The sequence below is a fragment of the Giraffa tippelskirchi genome, chromosome 14 (assembly GCF_054371585.1).
Source record: "Giraffa tippelskirchi isolate mGirTip1 chromosome 14, T2T-mGirTip1v1.2.pri, whole genome shotgun sequence".
Lineage (NCBI taxonomy): Eukaryota > Metazoa > Chordata > Mammalia > Artiodactyla > Giraffidae > Giraffa > Giraffa tippelskirchi.
Genome location: NC_137288.1, coordinates 33466215 through 33479763, shown reverse-complemented (window position 1 = coordinate 33479763; position 13549 = coordinate 33466215). Strand labels below are relative to the sequence as shown.

The window sequence follows — 13549 nt, the reverse complement described above, 5'->3', positions numbered from 1 at the left end:
TGTGGTTCCATACAAATTTTAGGATTGTTGTTTTACAATATTTCTGTGAAAAATGACTTTGGAATTTTGGTTTGAATCTGTAGATTGCTTTATGGACATTTTAACAATATTCTTTTAATTCATGAGCATGAATTTCTTTCATTTTTCTTCAGTTTCTTTCATCAGTGTCTTATACTTTTCAGCATACAGGTCTCTCACCTCTTTGGTTAAATTTTCTAGGTTTTATACTCTTTTTTTGATGCAATTGTAAATTGGATTTTTTCCCCTTAATTTGTCTTCCTGATGGTTATTCTTGTATAGAAATGCAACAGATTTTTATTTATTGATTTTGTATTCTGCAACTTCTGTTTATCAGCAATCTGAATTTGATTATTCTAACAGTTTTTCAGTAGACTCTTTAGTGTTTTCTATATGTAATATCATGTCATCTGCAAATGCATGTTTGGCAAAGGCTTCTATAGTTTGTTTTTCTTAAAGAAATAGGAAGTAAAGTTATTAGCTTAGAGTAAAGATGGGGGAAATGGTATCAGGTTTTAGGAGAGAAGAGAAAGTATAAAATATTTGATGAGCTTCTGAGTCAAGGTATGGCTAAGTAGGTTCCTCAGTGGCTGGTCTCTTCCAGCTATGGGCAGACTCCTTTATGGATGGTCTAGAGAAGTGCAGTATGTTTTCCAGGACTCAGTTATGTCAGTCTTTCTATAGATCATCCTTGGAGATGGAGGATATTCTGCAAATTCATCCCTATTTTATATTTTAACTGAGGACCCTGTCATATGGAGCATGTCCTGAGTCATCTTGAATTTTTTCCCCTGTGTACTTTTTCCCATGTGTGTATTTCCAATAGCAAATAATTGAACAGTAACTGAGGATTCCCAGAGGATGTAAAAAATGAATCTGCTGCTAAAGAGTCTGCACAATTTCAGCTTGTAAAGCTTTTGTTTTGGATTGGGTGTCAATGAATTTAGAAATGCTCTGCTCCAGTGTTTGTTACAGTCAATTTCCTTGGACTAGTGGGGCCTAATTTTTTGTTTGTTTACTTGTCTTATGTGCCTCCTGAAATTTTTTATTCTTATTCCTGATGTCTGAGGGAGTTTAAAGTTTTTAGAGGCACTAGTTACCAGCCAAAGTCTTGAAGCTGTGATAGTGCATATGCTGCTGAGGAGAGCTGAACCACCTAGCAGGTCAGACAGTAAGCACCACCATTGTGTTCCTAAATTTCCGTCGGGATTCTAGGCATCTCCAGTCAACATTCCTTGAAAAGATTCCATTTCTAGAATTGGTTCTAAACTGAAATATATTGGCTTTCTAACATGTTTTATCTACTGTTGTATTCCCATCTGCTCCCAGGAGGAAATAGTTAATAATTGATTTGTCTACAAATTTTGGAAAACAAAGTATTTCATAAAGTAACGGAAATCTTTGGACTTTTCGAGGTCATTTGGAAAAAAATTGTTTAGACACCTGCTTCCTGAATATGTAATCGAAGGTTATCAAATGGTAGACATACCTGAATTTAAATCTAGTTCTGAATAAAATTTTATTTTTGAAAAGTAAACTTTATTATATTGGTTTCCATTCTATATCAGTGTTCGGCTCAGCTGGTAAAGAATCCGCTTGCATTGCGGGAGATATGGGTTCCATCCCTGGGTTGGGAAGCTGGAGAAGGGAAAGGCTACCCACTCCAGTATTCTGGCCTGGAGAACTCCATAGATTGTATAGTCCATGGGGTCGCAAAGAGTCGGACACAATTGAGCTACTTTCACTTTAACCCTTTCAAAATTTCTCCTTTTGAAATTCGAAATAGTTCTTTTTTTCTTAAATTTCTCCCACTTGTTGAATAGTAGGGCTTCTTGAGACATTTCATGAATGTACTGTGGAAGAATAAAAAATATTTTTGTGTTTGCATAATTGAGCTGCCCTTAAACAGTATTTGTTCTTCAAAGCTAAAACTCATTTTGAAATTACATATTCATGCGTCAGATAACTTGTCAGTTCACCAAAGATGAGCATGATGGAGCATTTAACTCCTTGTTTACAAAAGGAAAGAAAATGAAAGGAAACTACAGCAGAATTTATAGTGTTGGGTATGGGAATAAGCATGGATAAAACTTTAATGGAACAGGGCATTCCAGCATTTTTACAAAGCAAATAGTTGTGAATATATAAAGATGAACTTTAAAAGATTATTAATTTTTCTTCATTTATTTAAATTATATTACTTCCTAGTTTTGTTTTTAAAAGCTAGTTACAAACTTCTAGCTCAGAAGAAATTGCAAATTATAGCAGAAGTACCAAACAACAGCATTTGGATGTTGGGTAATCTTTTCTAGTATTTTCCTTTATGTCTTCCTGCATAGTTTCTGATGAAGAACAATCAGTAGTGTATGTTCCAGGTATGATTTTCTATATTAATTTGGTAAACTTCCTTTGATTCTTAAAGATTAGAAGAAAATAAAACATTAGGACAACTTTGTAGGTATAAGTAGATGCAGAACAGTTCATCAGAACCTATTTTTTTTTTTTTTTTTTAATATTTGGTGTGACCCCCACTAAGGTTTGAAATATTGCATTATTTTAGGTGCTGGCTGGCAAGTCAGCTTTTGATGAATTTATAGAATACTTTGTTCATGAATTAAAGAGCAGCAGACTCTTTTCTTACTTTTCATATTCAAATAATAGTCTAAATTTTATATTTCAAAGAAAATGTATAAACTTAATGATGTAGGGTTTATGTAACAGACTTTAAAGTTTACTGGTTATTATGAGATGAGTTGTAAAACTGAACCATTGGAGGCACTTTAATTATGTGAAAATTCAGATTTTTAGTTTCCAGTAAGTTAAGGTATATGTGGCATGTTGTAGTTTATTGGTTTTAATTTGACTTACAAATATTCACATCCCCTTAAAAAATATTTCAGTTGAATCTCTAATGTATTCAAAACACAGCCTTTTCATGACTCATTGTTTATTAACAGAGCTTTAAAATGAAGTTTATAAAGAGATTTGTCCATCAGGTGCCATCAAGTAGAGCTGCTGCTGCTAAGTTGCTTCAGTCGTGTCTGACTCGGTGCGACCCCATAGATGGCAGCCCACGTCCCTGGGATTTTCCATGCAGGCTATCAAGGAAAAAGTTGCTAGGGGGAGGGTTTAAAAGAATGAAAAGACATAATTTTGAAATCTTGTTTTGATGGAAATCCTTAGGAATTTCTACAGAAGGAAATACCAGGTCAAGACACAAGATGGTGAATCCAAAAGCTGATGTTAAACTCAAGACCTCCAGGGTGACTGCTACTCCAGTCTCCATGGAGTCTTTAAAAGGTGCAGGAGATTCAGTTGATGAACAGGTCAGTAATTTCTTTTTTTCTGTTTTTTTTTTCCCCTTATTCTCCAGTCTTTATAAATGCTGACCAATAAGTCATTTTTCTGTGTTGGCCAATAACTGATAGGTCAGTGTAGAAGAGACCTTGAAAGAACATTAGATGATCTACAAGTATTTGAAAAGATACAGAGGATTCAAGGATGCTTTATTAATACTTAGTATGAATATAATATATATATATATTACTCAAAGCTTTTGTTCCAGAATGTCCAGGCTTACTTTAAGTCTTAGTTAAGAAATGTTTATTTTCTTCATAAGTTTCAAAAAACTTACATCCTGATCTGTGTGGTATTAGTAAATCAAATTGACAGCAGTTTTTTTTTCTTTTATTAGGTATTCTTTATGATTTTTGTTCATGTAAATATGTTAGTTGATAAATAATCCTTTGCATATAAAAAAATGCTTTGTTAAAATTAGCCTATATTATTAGTATTATTTCCTTCACTTGTCAAATATTATCATGAAGAGTTTATTTTTATCGCTCAGCCATTTATTTCTCCCTTGTCTGCCTTTGCCTCTCTAATAGTGTCTCTACATTCCTTTGGTACGTTCCCTGTCTGGTTAGTTTATGTTACTTTGCATGTGTGCTAAGTTGCTTCAGTCGTGTCCAACTCTTTGCGACCCTATGGACTGTAGCCTGCCAGGCTCCTCTGTCCATGGGATTCTCCAGCCAAGAATACACATTTCCTTCCCCGTTACTTTACTTTATATTTTGTCTCCTCAACCAGAGGTTAAGTCAGGGTTTGACAGTCTGTCAATTGTAGGCCATCTGCTTTTCCTTGTTTTGTGAGTCAAGTGTTACTGGAACACAGCCATTCTCTTAACATTCTTTTAATGTTATTTTTCTGCCGCTTTCGTATTACAGCATCAGAGGTGCTGTAAAGATGTATGCCTACAAAGCCAAAATCATCTACTATTGAACTCTTGATAAAAAAAAGTGTTTTTCAACACCTGGTTTATGTTCTTGAGGAAATGTTCAGTGTCTAGTTTTGTTACTTATTACTCTTGACCCTTGAACAACACAGGTGTTAGGGGTGTTGAAACCCATGCAGTCAAATATCTGCATATAATTTTTGACTCCTCCAAAACTTCACTAGTAATTTACTGTTGAATGAACGCTTTGCTGATAACATAGTTAACACATATTTTGAGTGTTATATGTATATATACAGGTATTTTACACACTCATGACACACCTAACTTTTTTCTTAATTTGTTTTTATGTATTTCTTTAGGCTGTGTGATTCATTTGCAAGCTTTATCAAATTGTCTTAAATCTCCAACAAGTTTTCCAATATATTTGTTGAAAAACATCTGCTTATAAATAGACCTGTGCAGTTCAGACTCATGTTGTTAAGGATCAGCTGTATCACATTTAGTTATCTACAGGATTTAACTGTGATTAGCTTAAATCATGCATGGGCTTCCCAGGTGGCTCAGTGGATAAAGAATCTGCCTACCAATGCATGAGATGCAGGAGATATGGGTTCAGTCCCTGGGTTGGGAAGATCCCCCGGAGGAGGAACTGGTAACCCACTCCATTATTCTTGCCTGGAAAATCTCATAAACAGAGGAGCCTGGCAGACTGCAGTCCATGGGATCACAAAGAGATGGACATGACTGAGCTCAAAAGGCCTACTTATGTTGCTTATATCCCCAGTATGTCCACTTCACAAAAGCTATTCCCCATTAATCTCAGCTCCTGACAACCGCTAACCTGCTTTTAATCCCTAAATATTTGTCTGTTCTGAATATTTTATATAAATGAAATAATGTACTGTGTGGTCTTTTGTGACTGGCTTCTTTCACTTCACGTTTCATCTATGTTGTATCAGGAATCATTGCTTCATTCCTTTTTATGGCTTGGTGCATGTTTTGTTTAACCACCAGTTGAAGGATGTTTGGATTGTTACACTTTTTGGCTAATACGAATATACTCCATCAGCATTCATGTACAGATTTTTGTATGGATATACGTTTTCAATTTTCTTGGGTATATATCTAGAAGTAGAATTGCTGGAGCATGTAGTAATTCTATGTTTGATGTACTGCCAAAGTAGCTATACTATTTTACATTCTTCTCCACGTTCTCACCAACACTTTATATCCATCTTTTTTATTTATCATTGTAGTGAATTTGAAGTGGTATCTCATGGTTTTGATTTGTATTTTCCTAATGGCCAGTAGTGGGCTTCCCTGGTAGCTCAGATGGTAAAGAATCCACCTGCAATGCAGGAGACCCAGGTCCGATCCCTGGGTGGGGAAGATCCCTTGGAGAAGGGAATGGCAACCCACTCCAGTATTCTTGCCTGGAGCCTGGCAGGCTACAGTCCGTGGGGTTGCAAAGAGTTGGACACAGCTGAGTGACTAAACACACACACACACACACACACACACACAGTGGCCAGTAATGATCATCTGTTTATGTGCCTCTTGGCCATTTGTATATGTTCTTTACAGAAATGTCTGTTCAGATATTTTTCAATTTGAGTTATTTGTCTTATTGATGAGTTGTAAGAGTTCTTTATAAATTCCACCTCTGAGTCTCTTATCAGATACATTATTTGCAAATATTTCCTCTCATTCTGTGGGGTTTTTTTCACTTTCTTATTGGTGTCCTTTGAAGCTTGGATGTTTTAAATTTTGATGAAGTTCAACTTACCAATGTTTTTCTTTTATTGCCTGTGCTTTGCTGTCATGTCTAAGAAATCATTACCTAAACCAAGATCTCAAAGATTTATACCAATATCTAAGAGCTTTGTACTTTTAGATATTACATTTAAGTTTTGATCCATTTTGATTTAATTTCTGTAGATGGTATTGGTGGTGACCCAGCTTTATTCTTTTGCATGTGGATTTCCTCTTGTCCCAGTATCATTTGTTGCAAAGACTATTCTTTCTTTGTCCTGCTACCCTTGTTGAAAAATCTTTTAATCATAAATGTAAGTGTTTATTTCTGTAATCTCAGTTCTATTCCGTTGATCTGTATTTCTGTTTTAATGCCAATACCACTCTGTTTTAATATATTGTAGCTCGGCAGTAAGTCTTAGAATCAGAAAGTGTAAATAGTCCAAGTTCTTCTTTTTCAAGGTTGTTTTGCCTATTCTGGGTCCTTTGTGTTTCCATAGGAATTATGGGATCAGCTTGCCAGTTTCTTCAGAAAGTCAGCTTGGGATTTTGGTAGCAATTGTGTTGAATCTTTTTTAAAAAAAGTTGGAAAATACAGTTGGTTTACAGTAATGTGTTAGTTTCAGGTATACATCACAGTGATTCAGTTTTATATATACATGTTTATAATTATGTATGTGTATGTATATATATTTTTTCCTTTTTAGATTCTTTTCCCTTTTAGATTATTATAAAATATTGAGTCTAGTTCCCTGTGCTATACAGTAGGTCCTTATTGGTTATCTGTTTTATATATAATACTCTGTGTATGTTAATCCCGTAAATTAAGTGATTCAGAATCTTTTTTTTAATTTTTTATACAACTTTAAAGGTTACTTTCCATTTACAGTTATTACAAAATACTGACTGCATTCCCCATGTTGTACAGCACGTCCTTCAGCCTTATACCCCATGGTTTGTATCTCCCACTCTGCTACCCCTACCTTGTGTTGAATCTTTAGATCAATTTGGTGAGTACTGTCAGCTTCATAATATTGTCTTCCAGACCTTGAATATGCTGTGTAAATTGTCTGTTTATTTAGATCTTTAATTTCTTTCAGTGATGTTTTGTTGTTTTCAGTGTACACGCCAAATTTATTTTCAAGTTTTAAGTATTTTATACTTTGTGATGCTACTGTTAATGAAATCGTTTTCTTAATTTCATTTTCGGATTTTTGACTGCTAGTATATAGAAACATAGTTGATTTTTTTTATCCTGTAACCTTTCTACATTTATTAGTTCTAATCTAATAGCTTTTTGGTGATTTTCTTACAATTTCCTGTATACAAGATTATGCCATCTGTGAATAGAGATAATTTTACATTTGCCTTTTCAGTTTGGATTCCTTTTATTTCAGTTGTCTTGTAAAGAGATTTAAAAATGTGGCAAACCTTATTCCAAATCATTTTTTCATACCGATAGTCTTTTGGTTCAGTACCGATTATTGAAGGAACCATTCATTTCTGCATTGAATTGCCATGGTGCTATTATAAATCAAGGAGAGACTTAAGATTTCGCTACAAGTCTGGCATCTGTGAGAGGAGAAGGAAAGAAAGATTGACTGGGAAGAGCCTCAGACTTCCTTGCAGTCTGAGATAATATATGTAAAGATGTATTATTCTTCCCTTATTATAGCATAGCATCTTACTTGGTAATCTCTATCTTTAATTTTGTGTTTATCATTCTGTTGTTTCTCTTTATCAGAGGTTGACAAACTATTTCTGTAAAAGGCCAGATGGTAAATGTTTAGCCTTTGTGAGACACATGGCCTCTGTCTTAATTATTTAATTCTGCCATGATAGTGTGGAAAGAGCCATATGTATGTCAGTGTATAAATGAAATGCATGGCTGTGTTTTAATAAACTTTTTTTCCAAAAATAAGCTTTGAGCCAGATTTAGCTTGCAGTTGTAGTTTATCGACTGCTGTCCTATATGGTGTAAACATGTATTTGTTTTTTAAACAATGGTGGTGGTGGTTTAGTCACTAAGTTGTGTCCACCTCTTGCAACCCTGATGGACTGTGGCCCACCAGGCTCCTCCTTCCATGGGATTTTCCAGGCAAGAATACTGGAGTGGGTTGCCACTTCCTCCTCCAGGGGATCTTTCCCAAGCCAGGGATTGAATCCGTGTCTCCTGTGTTGCAGGAGGTCTCTTTACTGACTGAGCCACCAGGGAATCCCATAGTTATATGTATATTTCCAACTTTTTATAAATGATCTCATATTGTCTGATTTGTTATTTTTTGTTCAGTGTTATGTTTCTGAGATTTATTTATGCTACATGTTGTCATATTTAATTTCTTTTCCCTGATATTTCAATCAGGGTTTACTCAGTTATTTCAACTGAGAGTATGTTTAGTATATGAAAACTTGTTAAACTGGTGCTGGAGAACTGAAAGGCAAAAAGGGCACACTAAGTTATCATGTAGATAATAACAACAAGACACAACCACCATCTCTAGAGTTGGGAAAACAGAACAAGTTGGAATTATTAAAACCTAGAAACTTGGAGGAGGGGCCACTTAGAGCTGAAACTTGGACCTTTGATGATGGGGAACCAGCCTAAGGGGTATTGCTATCCCCAGGGAGACATGACAAAGGCTGGTTCTCTGAGGCCTGGAAGAATTACCAACTGGAATCAGTTGTTCTTGCCAGGGTGAAGATCTCTGGCAGGGGTAACACTGACAGAAACAGAAAGCAATAGGAAGGAATGTGTCCTTTCTTCCTCTCAGAGCCTCTCCTTCTCCCTGTTGATAGAGCTTAATAGAGAACAGGCTTCCCTGGTGGCTCAGATGGTAAAGAATCCACCTGCAATGCGGGAGACCTGTGTTCAATCCCTGGGTTGGCAAGATCCCCTGGAGGAGGGCATGGCACCCCACTCCAGTATTCTTGCCTGGAGATTTCCCATGGACAGGAGAGCCTGGCGGGCTACAAGTCCATGGACTTGCAAAGAGTTGGACATGACTGAGCGACTAAGCACAGCATAATAGAGAATGATGTGGCGAGGGAGAATTGAGGTTTCCAGAGTCAGCCTCACAAAGCAAAGCAGGGTAGGGTGGGTTTGAAGATGGATGAATGTCAACTAACAATCAGTAGCTGCAGAATTCGGTTGTATAAATATACCACAGTTTAACTCTGGTTGACAAACATTTGTGTTTTCAGGTTTTTGCCTGAACACAATGCTGCTGAAGTTCTTGCCTATTTGCAAGGGTTTCTCTTTTTTGTTTACTGAAATCTCTTAATGGGTTTTCAGCAATTTGTCCCATTGCCAAATCCAGTGACTCCTTTTAATATTCTGGTTTTTGATTATTACCACTGTTAACCTCACATGCTTCTTAAAACTTTTTTCTCCTACAATATTGTATGCTTCTGAGCCTCCTTTTATCTTTTTAGTTATCAGTTTTAATTTATTTTCTTGGATTAGGAGTTGATTTCAAAAAACTAGTATTTTTTCTTAATTTTAAGAAAAATTTTAAAACATAGAAAAATATAAATAAAATAATAAAAATCTAAACATTATTGATAGCAACATATGGCTGAATTTTAAATTTTTATGTTTTTCTCTGACTTGAGATCCAGACCTACATTTCCAGCTTCCTGCCTAAACATTTCCCCTTGAATGTCCTCCTGGCATCTCAAACTAACCATATCTAAAATCTAAAACCAAATCCATTTAATGTTTTTTCTTTTTACTGTATCCTGTTTCCCATTTCCTTTTTCTCCCTTATCTTTCCCATTTTTGGCTACCAGTGCTTCCAGGATTCATTTTAGGGGTCTTGGATTATTCTTGGCCACATGAAGTAATTGGACTAATTTACTTTGTGGTTGCATAACTGCCAATGCCAAGGATTGTTTTATTAAACATATTCCTTCTACGTGTTACCTGCAGGTATCTTGTTAATTCCTAGGTTTCATGGCTTTAAAGACCCCTCTTTGATGTTCATGTACTAGAAGAACTTTTTATAGTATAAGAGGTAGGATAGTACAGTGGCTAAGAGACTGTGGAATCAATGCTTGAGTCTCGATTTTGCTACTTAACTGCTATATTCCTAGGCAAGATATGTACCGTCACTGTAGAATAGGAATAATACCTACCTAACAGCATTGTGGTGAAAATGAAATGGATTAATAAGTATAAAATACTTAGAATATTCCTAATAGCACTAGATATAACGTTATCTATTATTACTATTACTCTTTGATCTAACACCCTTTGGAATGAACCTTGGGATATATTGAGAGCTTAGAAACTGGTGCCTCTGCTGCCAACCTTAGTATACCTTCAAGCAGCCATGGGACTGTGGTGTCAGAAAGGATCTCAGTATCTTCCTTTAGGTGTTTGTTTCTGTGACATTCACCAAGGGAAAGTTGTTTCCTTATTATTCTCTAATACTTAAGCAGGCACATTTGTGCCTGTGAGTTCTTACTCTCTGCTTTTCCTGTGTAAATTTCATGATGTCCCCTGGTGGACAGATAGTTCCTTAGCCTGTTTTGAGTTCACAGTAGGTTTAAATGAAATAGATAGTCTTCTACCAAATAAAAGAGATCCAAGAAATTTCATCTCCTGTGCTAATTTTAAGAAATTTCTTGAAAAGTCTTGAATCAAAATTGTTTTTTGTAAAAGTTTATCAGAATGATTTTTGTTTGTTTGTTTTAGAGTTTCTGCAGGGGAGAAATCAAGAGTGCATCACTGAAGGATTTATGTCTTGAAGACAAAAGACGCATTGCAAACTTAATTAAAGAACTGGCCAGGTGAGACAAAGCCTTATATGAAGTGTATTACTATGTGAGAGAGAATATTTTTTTTGAAAATAGAAAATTATAAATATGTTCCGATGTCATCCTGTCATTGGTCTTATGGGAACAAAGACTTTTAGAAAAAATAATATTCTGTGGTGCCAAAAAGAAAAGTAGAAAAATAAAAACAGCACACGAAAAAAACCCATAAAGTGGAAAAGAAATAAACAGAAGAACAAACACTCTCCAATTTGTGTTTTCTGGATTATTTAATTTCCCAGTTGTTTCATAAAAATATCTACAGCGGTCATTTATCCGGAGGGAACATTTCTTCTATTGATGTAGGTTGATATTGTTGTAATCAGAGGCATAGCAGTTACTTTTGGTTTTGCTTTAGCATCTGAAACGGGAGAGAACATACATTTTATTGTCATCTTTCACAAGAATACTTGTCAGTTTGCTAACTTCTGATAGTTTCAAATAAGGGGTTTTGAATTTTGAGAGAGTTCCTAGCTGTTTTTATGTAGTATTCCAGTTTATTAATGATGTGTTTGAAGCGTATTTACTTTGTATAATTTTTTCTTAACATACATGTCAAGTTTTGAGGTCTTAATAAATGAAGATGTCTGTAGAGGAATGTATTAATATAAATTATAAAAGTTAAGTTTAGGGGGAGGCCATACCTAAACATTGATAAGATAGTAATGATTTTTATTATTGAATTGTATGTTTGAATATAGTAGGTCTATTTTCATCTTTCTTTTTTTTTTAATTAAAGATAACTACATGAAGTGTTTCATCTTAATGCCTTAAAATAATGTTTGTAGAGGCTGTTCTAGAAAGACTGAAGTTAAAAATTACCTTTTTAAATCATAGAATCATAGGTATAAAAGATGACAAAAGCAGTGATGTTTGGGGGATTAGATTACAGAGTATAAGAATTCAAAGTACTGCCTTAGTCTGAATTTGATATGCCACTTGATTAAGCAGTAACCTCTTTCACTGGAATTCTTTGACTATTCTGCTCCCTGAAGTAGACTTTTCATTATCTCAAGCAGTGTTTTTTATAATGGGAAAACATTTGATTGTTAAACATTTGATTTATGATCATCTTACAAGGCTTTTTTTTTTTTTTTTTTACCATGGAGGGGGTGTGAATGTCCTTATAGCTATTACAATTAGTTTGACATCATATATTAATGGTCCTGAATTGCCTTATTGTCCTGATACATGTTCAGCTTCCAGGCTTAGAGAACACTTGACATCTTAGAGCATATTGTTTTGGTTTCAGTAAACTTCTGCTTTCTAGCAAAGTGTAAGATTCTTGGTAGAGTGTCAGTGTGTTAGTACAAGATTACTACAAATTCGACTGCTAAAAATCCCCATTACCACTATCAGTTCAATTCAGTCGATGAATAGTGTCCAACTCTTTGCGACCCTGTGGACTGCAGCCAGGCTTCCCTGTCCAGCACCAACTCCGGAGCTTGCTCAAACTCATGTCCATCGAGTCAGTGATGCCATCCAACCATCTCATCCTCTGTCATCCCCTTCTCCTCCTGCCCTCAGTATTTCCCAGCATCAGGGTCTTTTCCACTGTGTCAGTTCTTTGCATCAGGTGGCCAAAGTATTGGAGTTTCAGCTTCAGCGTCATTCCTTCCAATGAATATTCAGGACTGATTTCCTTTGATTTGATTGGTTTGATCTCCTTGCTGTCCAAGGGACTCTCAAGAGTCTTCTCCAATACCACAGTTCAAAAGCATCAATTCTTCGGTGCTCAGCTTTCTTTATGGTCCAACTCTCACATCCATACATGACTAATGGAAAAACCATGTCTTTGACTAGATGGACCTTTGTCAGCAAAGTATTATCTCTGCTTTTTAATATGCTGTCTAGGTCGGTCATAGCTATTAATTTCATGGCATCAGTTACCACCTGCAGTGATTTTGGAGCCCAAGAAAATAAAGTCTGTCACTGTTTGCATTGTTTCCCATCATTGTGCCATGAAGTGTTGGGACCAGATGCCCTGATCTTAGTTTTCTGAATGTTGAGTTTTAAGCCAACTTTTTCACTCTCTTCTTTCACTTTCATCAAGAGGCTCTTCCGTTCCTCTTTGCTAATTACCATAAGGATGGTGTAATCTGCATATCTGAGGTTATTGATATTTGTCCCAGCAATCTTGATTCCAGCTTGTACTTCAGCCAGCCTGGCTTTTCACATGATGTACTCTGCATATAAGTTAAATAAGCAGGGTGACAATATGCAGCCTTGACATACTCCTTTCCTAATTTGGAACCAGTCTGTTGTTCCATGTGCAGTTCTAACTGTTGCTTCTTGGCCTGCATACAGCTTCCTCAGGAGGCAGGTAAGGTGTTCTGTTATTCCCATCTCTTTAAGAATTTTCCACAATTTATTGTGATCCACACAGTCAAAGGCTTTGGTGTAGTGTATAAAGCAGAAGTAGATGTTTCTCTGGAATTTCTTGCTGTTTCTATGATCCACTGGATGTTGGCAATTTGATCCCAGGTTCCTCTGGTTTTTCTAAATTCAGCTTGAACATCTGAACATTCTCAGTTTATGTGCTGTTGAAGACTGGCTTGAAGAATTTTGAGCGTTACTTTGCTAGCATGTGAAACGAGTGCAATTGTGTGGTAGTTTGAACATTCCTTGGCATTGCCTTTCTTTGGGATTCAAATGAAAACTGATCTTTTCCAGTCCTTTGGCCACTGCTGAGTTTCCCAAATTTGCTGGCATATTGAGTGCAGCACT

General features: G+C 35.8%; 1 protein-coding gene across 11 annotated transcripts in view; it reads left to right on the top strand.

Annotated features, from left to right (window-relative positions):
* KIAA1328 (KIAA1328 ortholog) overlaps nucleotides 1-13549 on the top strand; it is a 395477-nt gene that overhangs the window by 9644 nt on the left and 372284 nt on the right. For 6 of the 11 annotated variants that reach the window (XM_081562372.1, XM_081562370.1, XM_081562371.1 and 3 more), the window contains exons 2-3: nucleotides 3202-3344; nucleotides 10704-10798. The exons of 1 other annotated variant lie outside the window; for it this stretch is intronic. In XM_081562372.1, coding sequence (XP_081418498.1) covers nucleotides 3240-3344; nucleotides 10704-10798 — 200 coding nt within the window. In that variant the 5' untranslated portion in view covers nucleotides 3202-3239. Of the gene's footprint in view, nucleotides 1-2357; nucleotides 2394-3201; nucleotides 3345-10703; nucleotides 10799-13549 lie in introns of all 11 variants that reach the window. 4 more of the 11 variants (XM_081562367.1, XM_081562366.1, XM_081562365.1 and 1 more) reach the window with 1 other exon arrangement.